The sequence below is a fragment of the Oryx dammah genome, unplaced genomic scaffold (assembly GCF_014754425.2).
Source record: "Oryx dammah isolate SB20612 unplaced genomic scaffold, SCBI_Odam_1.1 HiC_scaffold_10, whole genome shotgun sequence".
Lineage (NCBI taxonomy): Eukaryota > Metazoa > Chordata > Mammalia > Artiodactyla > Bovidae > Oryx > Oryx dammah.
Genome location: NW_024070194.1, coordinates 20,004,731 through 20,019,080, shown reverse-complemented (window position 1 = coordinate 20,019,080; position 14,350 = coordinate 20,004,731). Strand labels below are relative to the sequence as shown.

The window sequence follows — 14,350 nt, the reverse complement described above, 5'->3', positions numbered from 1 at the left end:
CCCCATAGACGGCAGCCCACCAGGCTCCCCCGTCCCTGGGATTCTCCAGGCAAGTGTATTGGAGTGGGTTGCCATTTCCTTAACCAATGCATTAAAGTGAAAGTGAAGTCGTTCAGTCGTGTCCAACTCCTAGCGACCCCATGGACTGCAGCCTACCAGGCTCCTCCGTCCATGGGATTTTCCAGGCAAGAGTATTGGAGTGGGTTACCATTGCCTTCTCAGATAACATCTATTTTCTATTTTAGTGATTTTCACTCTCTTTTTTCTACTTTCTTTGGATTTTCACACGTTCTTTGGTTTCTGATTTCTTAAAGTTGAAGATGAGGTAGCTGATTTGAGGTCTTTCTTCTTTTCTAACATAGGCATTTAGTGCTATAAAATTTCCCCTAAGTACTGCTTTCATGGCATCCCATGAATCTTGATATGTTGTGTTTTCATTTTCATTCAGTTCAAAATACTTTGTAATTTCTTGTTTTCTTTTTTGACCCATGGGTTATTTAGCAATAGTTATTTAGTTTCCAGTCCCAAAGAAAGGCAGTGCCAAAAGACTGTTCAAATCACCATACAATTGCACTCACTTCATATGCTAGCAAGGTTATGCTCAAAATTCTTCAAGCTAGGCTTCAACAGTATGTGAACTGAGAACTTCCAGATGTACAAGGTGGATTTAGAAAAGGCAGAGGAACCAGAGATCAAATTGCCAACATCCATTTGATCATAGAAAAGGCAAGAGAATTCCAGAAAAGTATCTATTTCTGCTTCATTGACTACACTAAAGCCTTAGTCTGTGAGGATTACAACAAACTGGAAAATTCTTCAAGAGATGGGAATACCAGGCCACCTTACCTGCCTCCTTGAGAAACTTGTACGCAGGTCAAGAAGCAGCAGTTAGAACTGGACATAGAACAACAAACTGGTTCAAGATTGGGAAAGGAAGTACATCAAGGCTGTATATTGTCACCCTGCTTATTTAACTTATATGCAGAGTACATCATGTGACGAGCTGGATGGATCCCAAGCTGAAATCAAGATTGCTGGGTGATGGGGAGGGAGACGGGAGAGAGATTCAAGATGGAGGGGATATATGTACACCTATGGCTGATTCATGTTGACGTTTAACAGAAAACAACAAAATTCTGTAAAGCATTTATCCTTCAATTAAAAAACAAATAGATTTAATTTAAAAAAAGATTGCTGGGAGAAATATCTATAACCTCAGATATGCAGATGACACCACCCTTATGGCAGAAAGCAAAGAGGAACTAGAGCTTCTTGATGAAAACGAAAAAGGAGAGTGAAAAGGCTGGCTTAAAACTCAGTATTTGAAACACTAAGATCATGGCAACCAGTCCCATCACTTCATGGCAAATAGATGGGAAAACATGGAAAGGGTGACAGACTTTATTTTCTTGGGCTCCAGAATCACTGCAGATGGTGACTGCAGCCATGAAATTAAAAGACACTTAACTCCTTGGAAGAAAACCTATGACCCACCTAGACAGCATATGAAAAAGCATAGACATTACTTTTCCAACAAAGGTCCATCTAGTCAAAGTTCTGTTTTTTCCAGTAGTCATGTATGGATGTGAGAGTTGGATTATAAAGAAAGCTGAGCACCGAAGAATTGATGCTTTTGAACTGTGGTTTTGGAGAAGACTCTTGAGAGTCCCTGGGACTGCAAGGAGATACAACCAGTCCATCCTAAAGGAAATTAATCCTGAACATTCATTGGAAGGACTGATCCTGAAACTGAAACTCCAGTACTTTGGCCACCTGATTTGAAGAACTGAGTCATTTGCAAAGACCCTGATGCCAGGAAAGATTGAAGGCAGGAGGAGAAGGGAATGACAGAGGATGAGATGGTTAGATGGCATCACCAACTTGATGGACATGAATTTGAGCAAGCTGCATGAGTTGGTGATGGACAGGGAAGCCTGGTGTGCTGCAGTCCATGGAATCGTATAGAGTCGGATACGACTGAGCAACTGAACTGACTGACATTTTCAAGATCGCATAGGGTCAATCAGAAAAAACCCTGGGTTTGTTTCTACCAGTTACCAGAAATCTTCGTATATAGGCTCATATATTGTTAGAGCTGAAGGAAGACCTCAGGAGGGCACCGATCCATTCTTCTCATATCCTTGATGAGGAGTCTGAGGCCCTAAAAAAGGAAGGTCCTTGGTAAGTGACGTAACTTGGTCTTGGCAGAGTTAGATCACAGGACCCGGGTTGCAGTTCTGCCTAATTAGGAGTTCTCCTAGCAGAAGTTGAAGGGGCATGGTCCAAGAGTGGGGCACCTGGCTTGGGTTCTTCCTTTCCTGTTACCTCTAACCACGTGACCTTGAAGCAGTTTTGAACCTTTGCGACTTCCGTTGCCTCTCTTCAAATTTTGCGTGGTCAGTCACTCAGTTGTGTCCGACTCTTTGTGATCCCATGAACTGAAGCCCTCCAGCCTCCTCTGTCCATGGGATTCTCCAGGCAAGAATACTGGAGCCGGTTGCCCTCCTCTGGGGGGGGTCTTTCTGACTCAGGGATTCAGTCCACGTCTCTTATATCTCCCACACTGGCAACTGGACTCGCTACCACTGGTGCCACCTGGCCGAAGGCAGCAGATTGTCCTCCAGAACTAAGATGTTATGGTGTGGTCAGGTGTAAGGCGGTGCGTCGTGGTGGGTTCTGAGGTCAGTATGTGCCCCTTCTAAAAGGACGGCCGCTACTTGGCTCCACTTGATTGTTGCCAGACAGCAGTGTGGGCTGTGTTGCCAGATAATCTGCATTTTCAAAAGGAAGGCAGAAATTGGGACTTTTGTATGAAATGTGCATTCAAATCAGATTTATGCATTAAGACATGGTGCAACTAAGACAAATCTGTGGGCTGTATGTGTGTGCAATTTTAGCCTCTGGTAATGGTTTAAAGGAAGTTCTGTGACCTGGTGCCATACAGGAAAGAGTCTGGCCTTAAATCCCAGAACATAGGTTATCTGACTGTGGCCCTCAGTAACCAAAGGCAGATCACTTTCCTTCCTGGGATCCTAGGGCCTCAGCCTGGCCTTGAGTTCCCTTATTACAAAGAGGTAATTCCTAGATGCCTGCTGTTTGTGGGAAGTGAAACATCTCTTCTTCCTTCCCGAGTTGAACCCAGCTTAAGCAGAACCAGGGGAAGCCATCATCTGCCGTTTCGGGAACAAGAGGACAGAGCCACACAGGCCTTTGCACTATTCCCCTGGGTGAGCCCGAGTCCCCTTGGCCATGTCCTTTTCCTCCTATGGCCCTGGCTGCTCAGACTGGCCCACTCTGGAATAATCTGCTGTTTACTGTTGTTCTCTGTTTTTTTGTGTGTGTTTCTGTGTGTGTGTGTGTGTATGTTTCTTCAGCCATGCCACGTGGCATGTGGGATCTTAGTTCCCCAACCAGGGATTGACCTCAGCCAGGGATTACAGTGGAAGCACAGAGTCTTAACGACTGCCAGACAAGTCCTGGACCCTTTGATTTTAAAGTTCTAGGCATTCCAATGGGGATTAGTTAACATGGACCAAAAAAGTGGGCAAGTGACAGGAATTTGAGAAGCCTTACCAAGTTCTTATAGCTGTGGCCTCTGGGTCTTCTAGAAAAAGAGGGAAGGTCATTTTAGGTCTTGGAAAAGATCTGGAGGCCATTACAGAGTGAGAAGACAGAGGGCTCAGCCCACTGGCCTCAGAAGAAATGACTGGGCATTTTGGAGTGCCCCCTGCTCCCTTTATCTCAGTGCTGTTACGGCCTCAGAGATGCAGATTCCACCCTTGAGAACCTTGTGGTCTAGCAAAGAGATAGGGCAGGCACAAGGAGAGAAGGCGTTTATTCTTTAACTACAAACTCCCTAACTATGTGGAACTGTCATCCTAAATGCAGAGGGGCCGATTAAATGGTTGTGTTTTATCACATGTACGTCTAGCCAATTTAAAATCCACTAGAAAATTTTTTTTCTTTTTTATTTTAGTCAGAGGCTTTTACTGCCTGCTTGCATGGATTACCAATTAGTCGAGAGTTTCTGGGCAGACTGAGCTGCCCCTTGGTGCCAGACTGCTGGCTTGGAGCCTCAGTTGGGTGAGGAGGCACAGAAGCGCTCAGATCCCCAGACTCAGGCAGGAACAGGCCAGCTGGAGCAGGGTCGACTTTCCTCCGTGGAGTAAAAACATGCCCTCTGCAGATAGGCTGCCTGGCACTGATCCCATGCTTGCCACTGCTTAACTATAACTCCAGCAGGCGATAAACTCTCTGAGCCTCAAGTCCTGATCCTGAGATGGGATACTACTGTACCTACTACATAGCGTAAGTTTTTTTGGAGAGAGGCCAGTCAACACATAAAGCATAAGCCATGGTGCCTGGCAGCCAAGAAACCTCTCATAAGTGTTAGCTGCTGTTATGTATCTCTCTCCAAAGGGCCACAGCTGTATACTCTTTCTCAAAGAGACATGCTGGGCTGGGGGAAGGACACGAAGATACAGAGCTCCTCAGAGAGAATTCAGGACACAGGCAAGGAGAGAGGGGAGCCGATGAGGAAAAAATGGGCAAGATGGAGAGGATGCTCACATTTGTCAAGCATTTCCTTTTCTTTTTTTTAAAAAATGTTTATTTGTTTGCACCAGATCTTAGTTGCAGCATGGAGGATCTTCCACCTTTCTTGCACCACACTAACTCGTAATTGTTGCACGTGGGATCTAGTTCCCTGACCAGGGATTGAATCCAGACCCCTGTGTGGGGAGTGAGGAGTCCTAGCCACTGGACCACAGCGAAGTCCCTCGAGTAGTTTCGAAGGGATTTATCTTTCTTACCTGTCCTTCGGGTAGCCATATTGCTCCTGTTTATTACTGTTTGATGAAGAGGTGAAGTAAGTTGCCCACGGCCAGGATTCTGACACCAAGCCCTGTGCTCTGTCCTCTGTGCCTCGGTGCTGGTACGAGTCAACCAAGGTTGCTGATGTTTGTGTTGGCTACATCATCAAGGTGGCTTGAAACTGTTTTTTTCCCAAGCTGTTTTTGGGGCAGAGGGCAGGGAGTCATAATGGTATTGATTCTTTTTCTACTGAGATAGGCTCTGAGAAGTCCTGCAGTTAGTAATACCAGCGACCAACATGGACTAAACATGTACACATGTCTGGCCCAGTGCCAGGAGCTTCACATACGTGTCTCATTTTCAACCTCACAGTAACTGTGAGGTGAGTTTACTATTATCTGAGGATTAATGAGGTTAAGTGATTTGCTTAGGGTTTACTTGATAGTGGAGCTGAAACTCACAGCTGGACTACTGGGACTCCCTTAGTGACCATTGTAATTTGACGTGACCTTGCATTTCCTGGGCTTATATGAGCTTGTCTTATCTTGCCTTCGCCTTGCTTTTACAGAACATACATCCCGTGTGTTGTTTAAATGATTTTGGAGCAGTTTGTCATTCTGTTAGATTGTTAATTGAGTGGAGGCTTATTTCTTTCAGCTTCGTCTATGTTAACAGATAAGGGGCTTTTTTTTCTTTCTCTCTAGCATTTTCCCTCATGAGGAATACTGTACTCCCTGTGTGTTTGCTGATGAAGTCAGCAGGGTTTCAGATTCTGCTTTCCTGGTCATACACAAGTACTTATTTTACCATCGCTAAATGGAGTGCATTAGCTCCAGGCCACGGAGAGCAAATTAGGGGAACTGGGAGATAGATCACAGAGAAGGAGGCTGCTCTGAAAAATGCCGTCTGCATCTCCAGCCTGAACACTCCAGCTGTGGGGGGTAAACACGGCCCATCAGGGACCGGGTTCCAAGGCTGTGGCAGGATGAGGCCCTCTCTTCTGCAGGTGAGCCTGGGACGCTGAGTAACGGTGAGCACAAGTCCGACTGTCTGGGCTTAAAGCTGCTTTTTGGTTTGGAAGCCCTTTCTGTAGGTTCCTGCCACCTTTATACAGAATAGAGAACTGAGAGCCTAGCCCACCCCTGCCTTCTGAAGCTGCGGGCACCTGTTCTAGGGAATGTCCTCTGGAACAACAGCACCTCTTTTCCGTTCGTTTTTCTTTTTCTTCCATCTGGGGACTTAGGAAAGCATATTGGGTAGCTTCCTGGTTCTTTTATGCATTAGTGTGAGCTTTTAATGGAGTTTGCAAAAGGGAGAGTTTGAGATTGGCTGAAAGAGCATAGGAGACTGTTTTCCTAATGGCAAGTGAACTGCTGGTTTATTTATAATGACTTACTTTGGAGATAACAGAGTTGAGGTGGTGTAAAGAGCCCTGGGCTGCAGACCTGGGTTCTAGCCCTGATTCTTCCTCTAACTCACTATGGGGTCTTGGCAGGCTATGTCACCTTTTCTGGGCATCGTTTTTTCTCAGTTTCTAATAAAATAGATTGGACTTCAGGGTCTCTGAGAGTCCTTCAGGCCCCCTCTGCCTTTGATGCTAAGATTGTAACTCTTATTTGGTCAGGATTTGATGGGACATCCAGTGCCATGGATGTGTACAAATAACCATCCCTCCAGGAGGATGGTTTCTTTGACATTGGTGATCTTGTAGTTTTGACTTGGGTCTTTTCTTGCCCTCATACACAGGGCAGATGACAGGTAACCCCAGCAAAGCAGCTAGTGGCTTGAGGGCCAGGTGTGCTTCTCTTGGCTGAGGGTACCTTGAACATATGAGGTTTACTCATGGCCAAAAAGAGCAGGGAGTGAGCATCTGACTAATTGCCGGAGGTGGGCAAGGCAGGGTTTCTGCAGCTTCACCAGCTCGCTGCCCACCAGTAGCCCTGCCATGACTGAGCTGCTGAGGGTTCTTCAGAATTCTCACTTAGCATTACGTGTGTAGCTAATGTTTTGTGTTTGTGTTTTCTATGTAGTCCATGCTGAGAGTGGGAAAGGACCAGCCCTCTCCCCCTCTCCCAGCTCTTGGACCTTCTGCTGCATGAATTCAGTTGTAGACTCTTGAGTTTTGAAAGGACTCTAAACGTCATCATTCATTCAGTGAGAGGATGTCACCGCACCCTCCTTCTCCCCAATGCCTGAATCTCAGTGTACTAATCTCAGTCATTAGTATACAGTTATGACATCTTAGCATCTGTTGAGATACCAGGGGCTAATGGCCCCTGTTCTGAATGCCCCCAGATTAGGGCAGGCAGACTTTCCCTCCTCGGCAGCTCTTCAAAGAGAAGTTGTGTCTGCCTTTGTCGAGGAGAAAGGAGCATCCCACCTGGTAGTTGTGTTGAACTGATGTGTTCTTTGAAAGTGGTTTCTGTCCAGTCACTAACAGATACCTTGCAGAAGGAGTTTCTTGTCCTGGGTGAATGCCTTTTCCACTGGTCTGTGCTTCTTTGGGTATCTCTTCTGTATTTTTTCTTCAAATAGCTGTCTTTAGAGTGTCTAATGAAGCAACTATCTGGAGACCAATGTTTATTTCAACATGGTTGGAGTTGTTTTTGCTTCAGCTTTCAGAGCCAATAAAGCTGGTTATTAGATTCTGTAATTGCTGCTGTAATTACTCTCTTGGAACCAGCAAAGGCATAATTAAATATGGAGATTCCAAGGACTATTTTTTTCCAGCTAAAAGCAGCCTTTTAAACTTCTGTCAGCCTGGGTTAGATTTCAGTCATTAAAGCATAGTGTTTATGAATGACATGGGGTGGGGGTTCTTTGGCAGAAAAGGGGTCTATTTGGACACCTCTTCTTTGAATATTTGGTTTGGATGTTAACCGTAACAACTCCCCGCACTTGTTTTTATCTTTTTTCCCCCTTTTACCCTAGTTTTATTGAGATATAATTGACATATAACATTGTTATTTTTAGGTGCACAACCTAATGGTTTAATATATGTGTATATTGTGAAATAATTATCAAAATACACTTAGTTAACGTGCATTACCTCACATGATTACATTTTTTAAAACTTCATAATGAGAACTCAGTACTTGTTTTTTTAACTCAGGAATTTGGAGAAGTATAAGTAAGGCAAGACATATGTAAAACATTGAGTCTGACCCTTTAGGCTTTTGCTCTATAGAAGCAAATTTTTGTGGTCAGCAATAAGCTTGGAGTGGAGAATGTTTACTTGAAGTGGAACAGTGTGCAAGAAGTGTGGCATGTTACTCATTTATTTTGCCCTGAGTTATACTTCATCACCGTGCCACACGTTTAGACATGGGGTAGATGGTGAAGGAGGGCTGGGTCAAGTGCTGTGAATATTTATGTTTACACATAGTCTTGCAGCCCAAAGGCTGGCCCCATGTCTCATTTCAAGGTTACTCTGCTGGTGAACCATGTATGGAGGGGGAAATTAATCACATACCCTTTCTTTTTAGGGTTCTCAACTAGTTGAGAAATAGAACAGGAGTTAGATTAGGGTAAAAAAAAATGGACTGTCTCTGCCAGAAACCATTTTGGAGAATTCTGTGCAAAGAGGCGAAGAGATCATGCGAACCCGGCAGGTTTGAGGGAGAGCCCTAGAGGCTTCTCGTTCAGAACCTTTTCCTCCTTTCAGGGCACACCTCTTGGCAAGGACAGAGGGGGAGGGCAAGCACTTGCCAAAGTTTCTGTTTCATGGGTCAGGACAAATGGAGGGAAAGAATCCTGCCAGATGACTGTTTCAGCCACTGTTTCAATGAGATATTATCTTTTCTCTGTTCAATCAGAGGTTCACAGGAGATAAAGTATGGGTGTACCCCACATGAGGAACCCTGCAGGGACTATATGAAGAACTTAAAATAGATGAAATTGGAGATTCAGTTTAATATAATTAAGCATAGTGTGTACCAGGCATTATGCCGGATGATGGCTTGTAAAGATGCATAATACAAACATTATTTCATTCGTGGGGGTCTCTGGCTTACCCCCCTGATATGTTTGGGTATTTGCTTCCAGATAATTTGTTGTCTAGGAGATTTTAGCAGTGGGGTGCAGATCAGAGAAATGGAAGACTGGCTTACAAGGAGTCCCTGCCAGTTGAAAATGTATTAGAGAAAAAGTTAAAGCAGTTCTAAATGTGCTGTGATGTTAACAGGGAAAGAATAAATTTGGTTTTTTAGAAGTCAGAACACAGCTGACTGTAAAATCACGGCTCCTACTGTACTCAGGACACTGAGAAGCAGGGCAGATGTCATCTCGCTGTTTGTTCTTGAGAACTGTGCCTGGGTCACTTAGCATCGTCCAGAGGCTGTGTGGGAAGCAGGGGCCTGGGGGTTCACACAGGCCAGTAGTTGAGCCCTCTGCTCTTCTCATACCAGCCGGCTGACTCAGTTGAGCCACTCCACCTTTCTGATCTGTCTGATCTGTGCCCCAGGACTTTGCGGGAGGATTAAATGAGGAAGCGGATGGCATTACGCAGCAGGCACTCAGAACACCTGTTAAATCTCAACTGATGAACAAGTTCTAGGCTGGGCTCTGCGAGGGTAGTGAGGGGGGCTGAGGAGGGTCTGGAAAGGGGGCACGTTTGGGGTGTTGACCTGAGAAGGTTCGAGAATCGCTTGTTGATTGGGGTGTGTCTGAATCAGTTTCAGCACCGGGGAGTCAGGAGGAAGCAACGCCAGGCCCTGACCACTTGTACAACAGGACTCTCCCAGGGTATCGTCCCTGTGCCTTGATGGTCAGTGGCAAAGGGATCCGAACTTGGGGCTGGGGCTACCAGAACCTGGTTCAAGGCGAGCATCCAAGTCCACTGCTGGCGTCGTTAAACCACTGAGAGGCTTTGTCCTGCGGGCCAGGGAGCGGTTGAGGGTTCTTAAGCAAAGGAGTGACATGATTGGATTTGTGTTCCCTCTTCTGTGATCCTACAGTTCCCTTGACACTCCCTACTAGACTGGACTGCGCCTCCGTGGCAAGATCCTGCCTGGTTTGTTCAGTCGGGGGCATAGCAGTTAGCGTGGGAGCCCATGACTGTGGAGTTCCATACCTGGCTTAATCTACTCTCTGCCAACTACCACCTGGTAACCTGAATTACCTCTCTGAACCTGTCTCCTCCTCTGATAAACAGTAGTCATTTCTAATTTAAAGGGTTGCTGTTATGAGGTAATTACTTGGCAGGCATGGCTTAGTACTAGCAGAAGGTGCAGGTGATCAGTAAAGGGTCTTGGGGACGCCTAGATGTGACTGCAGGTTGAATTTCTTGACGTCATAGGCCGTTCTGACCATTCACACCAGGATCAGAGAAGTAACAAGTGGAATGGCTTTTCAGCTTTTAATGAGGCACATTTCATTGTTCTTTGGATTTTTTGCAGTGTTTCTTTAGCCTGCTTTATCCTTTGGCTGGAGGAATTTTCCTGGGGGGTTTGTCTGCTGCTTTTGGAAGAACTGTGGACTTAAGGATTGCTTACATGCAAGCCAAGGCCCTTTTCCCTTGGCAGATGGTTTTCAGGGGGCAGTCCTAGGCTCACAGGGCACTTGAGTGGAAGGAGTATAGGACCAATTCAGGTGACATGTGGAGAAACCACGGCCCTGTTGGGGAGGTGATTGGCCGTGGCCAGCAGCCTGCAGGAGTGGCTCTGGTGCAGAGCTTGGGGACACAGTGGGCACAAGTGCACGAGTATGTATGTGTCTACATATATATGTGAGGCTAGTGCTGTCCAGGTCAAGGCAGGCGCCAGGCAGCTTCCCTGACCCGTCATTCCTTCTGCTTGAGTCTGTGCAGAGCCTCCTTCCTGAGCTTTATGCTCAGCTGATACTTTTCAGTGTAAAGAGGGAAACTAAAATAGTAAGGAGAGGGAAACCTGGGCTTTGAGTAGGGAGATGTGGTTTGGCCCTTGCTCTGTTACCAATTCATCTTGATCAAAGTGCTCACCCTGACTGGATCTTAAAACAAGGTGATTGCTGCAGCCTTAACACGCTGGGAGGCCAAGAGAGGTGGTGGCATTGATTTGACCCAGTGGTCAGACTCTAGATGAGGCCCTGACAGGGAATTCTGTCTTTATTTCAGTTGCTCAGTCCTTTCTATGATAGAGAATGCTGTAGTTACCATCTTCAGGCATGGGGCCTTTGCTCTTGTTGAATACATTTCCAGAAGGAAATTACTGGGTCAGAGGGCAGGAACAACATTATGGCTATTGCTGTGTGTTGTCATGTTACTTTTCAGAAGCACTATAACAATTTACAGTGTGGGCTGTGTGTGAGATAGCATTTTAACCCCAAATGATCTAGTATTTGCTATAGTCATTATTTATTATTTTGTAATTTAGTTGACATAAAATGATACTTTAAAGCTGCTTTGTAATAATTAGAGGGGTTTTGGGGGTGTCCACTATGTTAAATGTTGTGCTGTTTGCATATATGTTATCTCATTCATATCACCCTATCAGGGAGGCTCAGCAGCTCACTGAGGCTGAGAGCTGGGGTTTCAACCTAAGGCAGTTTGACTTCAAAGCAGTCTCTTGTTTGGGGTGCCTTCCATGCTTTGATTTATGCGTGTGGTTACCAGAGAGTGTGAACTTTGGCTTAGTACCTGGCTGCATTTTGAAGAATGTGAATTTTTCAGAATTTCTCAGAATATTGAATATGCTGTTTGTGGAGAAGAAAGTATTAGCCCTCTGTTGTAGTGAAAGCAGAAACTGAAGCGCATCCATCCCAATTAGGAAGACGACTCAGTGAACTCCAGGACGCTGCCCTGTGTCCGGGCTCTCTGAAACCGTGTTTTCTTCCCCCCATGCAGCGGCACTCCAGGCCCTGAAGCGCAAGAAGAGGTATGAAAAGCAACTGGCGCAGATCGACGGCACGCTGTCAACAATCGAGTTCCAGCGAGAGGCCCTGGAGAATGCCAACACCAACACCGAGGTGCTCAAGAACATGGGCTATGCCGCCAAGGCCATGAAGGCAGCCCACGACAACATGTACGTGGCGCCCGCTGGTGGAGGGGGGCACACGCGGAAGGGCGGTGCTGGCCGTGCAAGCCTCAGCCCCAGACCCCTTGACTCATCCATTCAGGCACCCAAGTTTGTTCTGATTATCATGTTTTCTGGAACTCCTCTGAAATGGATTATGGTGCCCTGCTGCCCCCAGAAGCAGATCTCATGGAATGAAACTGTTTTCTGAGTAATTCAGGGTTATTGGAATGAATGTAGAGTTTTAAGCTGGAAAGCTTTGGCTTCTTAGAAGATTCTCTTACCCAGGCCTCTGATTATCTAGGTGGAGAAGTTTGTCCCAGGGAGGGGAGGTGACTTGCCCTGGGTTATGGGGGAACTTGGATAGAACTGGGATTAGAATCAGTTCCCGTGACTTTGTCCTGAAGCTGTCAGGGGCCCTGAAAGGTGTGGTACATTTGAGGGCTTTAGCTCTTTCTCTTCCTGGGTCTGTTTTTGATGGAATTTTCCCTCCCCATCACTCTTGGGCTTTGGCTCTCATATTGACAAGTGTTCTTGACCTCCGCATTCCTTCCTTTATGTGGCTACTTCTCACATTCTGTGGCCTAAGAAACCAGATAACTGAGCTGTTACATTTGTAATTAAAGGCCAGGTTAACATTAAGCCCCAAATGAGGATTTCTCCCAAATAGAACAGAATTCTGCATTTGTTTTAGTGCTTGAACTTGGCATCATATATGTGGGGGTGCTGGGATCCCCTTTTTGCTTCCTTTTGGGTCCTCAGCCATGCTCTAAAACAGGGGTTGGCAGAATGTGGCCTGTGGGCCACAGGCAAGTCCCCTGCTGCCAATTTCTGTAAGTAAAATTTTATTGAAACAGTTGTGTCCCTTAATACATACTATCTGTGGCTGCTTTTGTGGCACACAGCAGGCTTGAATTTTTGCAACAGAGATCGTGTGGCCCACAGATTCTAAAACATTTATTACTCTCTGGCCCTTTACGGGAAAAGCTCGCTGATCCCTGCCCTAGAAGTGTGGGATTGCGGGAAAAGTAGCCTTCAGATGACCGAGCTACTGTCTGAGGGGAAGTTCGTCAGGCTGAGCTTCCTGAGTGAGGTGCGTGTCCCTTTCATGGCTGTGTTCTCCACAGCACCTCTTAGTGAATACCGTGCTTGGAGATACACATGTTTATGTGATATTGACTGACTGTAAGTCTGTTGGCGTTAGTGACAGTGCATAGGGAATAATCTGCATTGTTTGCCCTTCCTTTGGGGCCTCGTGCTGAAGCCATAGTGGATTTGTGTAGATGGGAAGCGCTGGTCACGTTGCATGGTTCTGTTGTAGGATCTGTGATTTTACCTATCACTGTGCAGAGTTGCCCTTGAACTTGAAGAGCTATTGATCCAGGAGTTCCCAAGTCCCACGGTCTCATCTAATGTGTTTACCAGCTTGCATGAGAGACTCTCACGATGGCATCTAACTTTGCCAGCTTTATTTCCTCGGGGTGTTAGACTGGGTGATGTCTAAGGATGCTTTTGTCCTCTTGATTCTGTGATTCTCTAGTTTAAAAGAGGGGGAAGAAGACAAAGACAAAAAAGGAATTCCACAAGACTTCCCTGGTGGTCCAGTGGTTAAGACTCCGTGCTTCCACTGCAGGGGGCTTGGGTTCGATACCTGGTCAGGGAACTAAGATTCCACATGCCACTCAGCACAGCGAAAAAAAAAAAAATGGAATTCCTCAGAAGGAGTGATTGTGGGGCTGGGGCTGGGCAGCAGATCCTTGTTTCTGCCTCACAGACCCTCTGTACATAGGCTAACACAACGCTTGTTTCATTTAAGGGACATCGATAAAGTTGATGAGTTAATGCAGGACATTGCTGACCAGCAGGAACTTGCAGAAGAGATTTCAACAGCTATTTCAAAACCTGTAGGGTTTGGAGAAGAGTTTGATGAGGTGAGTGGTTTTGTGCCAACCACACCAGCTTCTCAGCTGGTGCCCGGGCTGCCTCTGATGTGCATTTGAGTCCTCTCCAGCAGGGGGTATGTGGTCTGGAAATCACCAGGTCTCCTCCCTCCAGAAACCTGAATGTAGACACAAGGTATGGCATGTACCCTCCTGAAATCTGGGTTTTGAGAGATGCTTTCAGTTTTGGGCGAGCGAAGGTAGAGTAAAGGGACCTTTGTCAGGACATCTCAGCAGACTTCAGGTCAATACTGGTTTCAGCAAGCAGTGACCCTGCACCCTTCCGTGGTGGGCCCCTGAGCTCAGAGCAGGAGCAGCCGAGGTCACCATGCCCTGAGGAATTTACGGGGTTTGCCCTCAGACAGCTCTGCTGGGAGAGAAAGGTGAAACCAAGGAAGGAGTGTTTGCATCTGATCCCTGAAGGATTCATCTGGAACTTGGTCACCTACCAATTTCTGCCGTAGCAATTGGAACCTTGAAGCTCTTCAGTTTAGTCCAGTTCAGTCGCTCAGTCGTGTCCGACTCTTTGTGACCCCATGAATCGCAGCACGCCAGGCCTCCCTGTCCATCACCAACTCCCGGAGTTCACTCAGACTCACGTCCATCGAG

The 14,350-nt window shown here is 46.3% G+C and overlaps 1 protein-coding gene across 1 annotated transcript in view; it reads left to right on the top strand.

Moving 5' to 3' along the window:
* The window catches only part of CHMP4B (charged multivesicular body protein 4B), a 43,282-nt gene extending 28,991 nt beyond the window's left edge, over window positions 1-14,291 (top strand). The window contains exons 2-3 of the mRNA XM_040247512.1: window positions 11,633-11,810; window positions 13,618-14,291. Of these exons, the coding sequence (XP_040103446.1) occupies window positions 11,633-11,810; window positions 13,618-13,801 (362 nt within the window). The 3' untranslated portion in view covers window positions 13,802-14,291. The remainder of the gene's footprint in view (window positions 1-11,632; window positions 11,811-13,617) is intronic.
* Window positions 14,292-14,350: the final 59 nt, after the last annotated feature.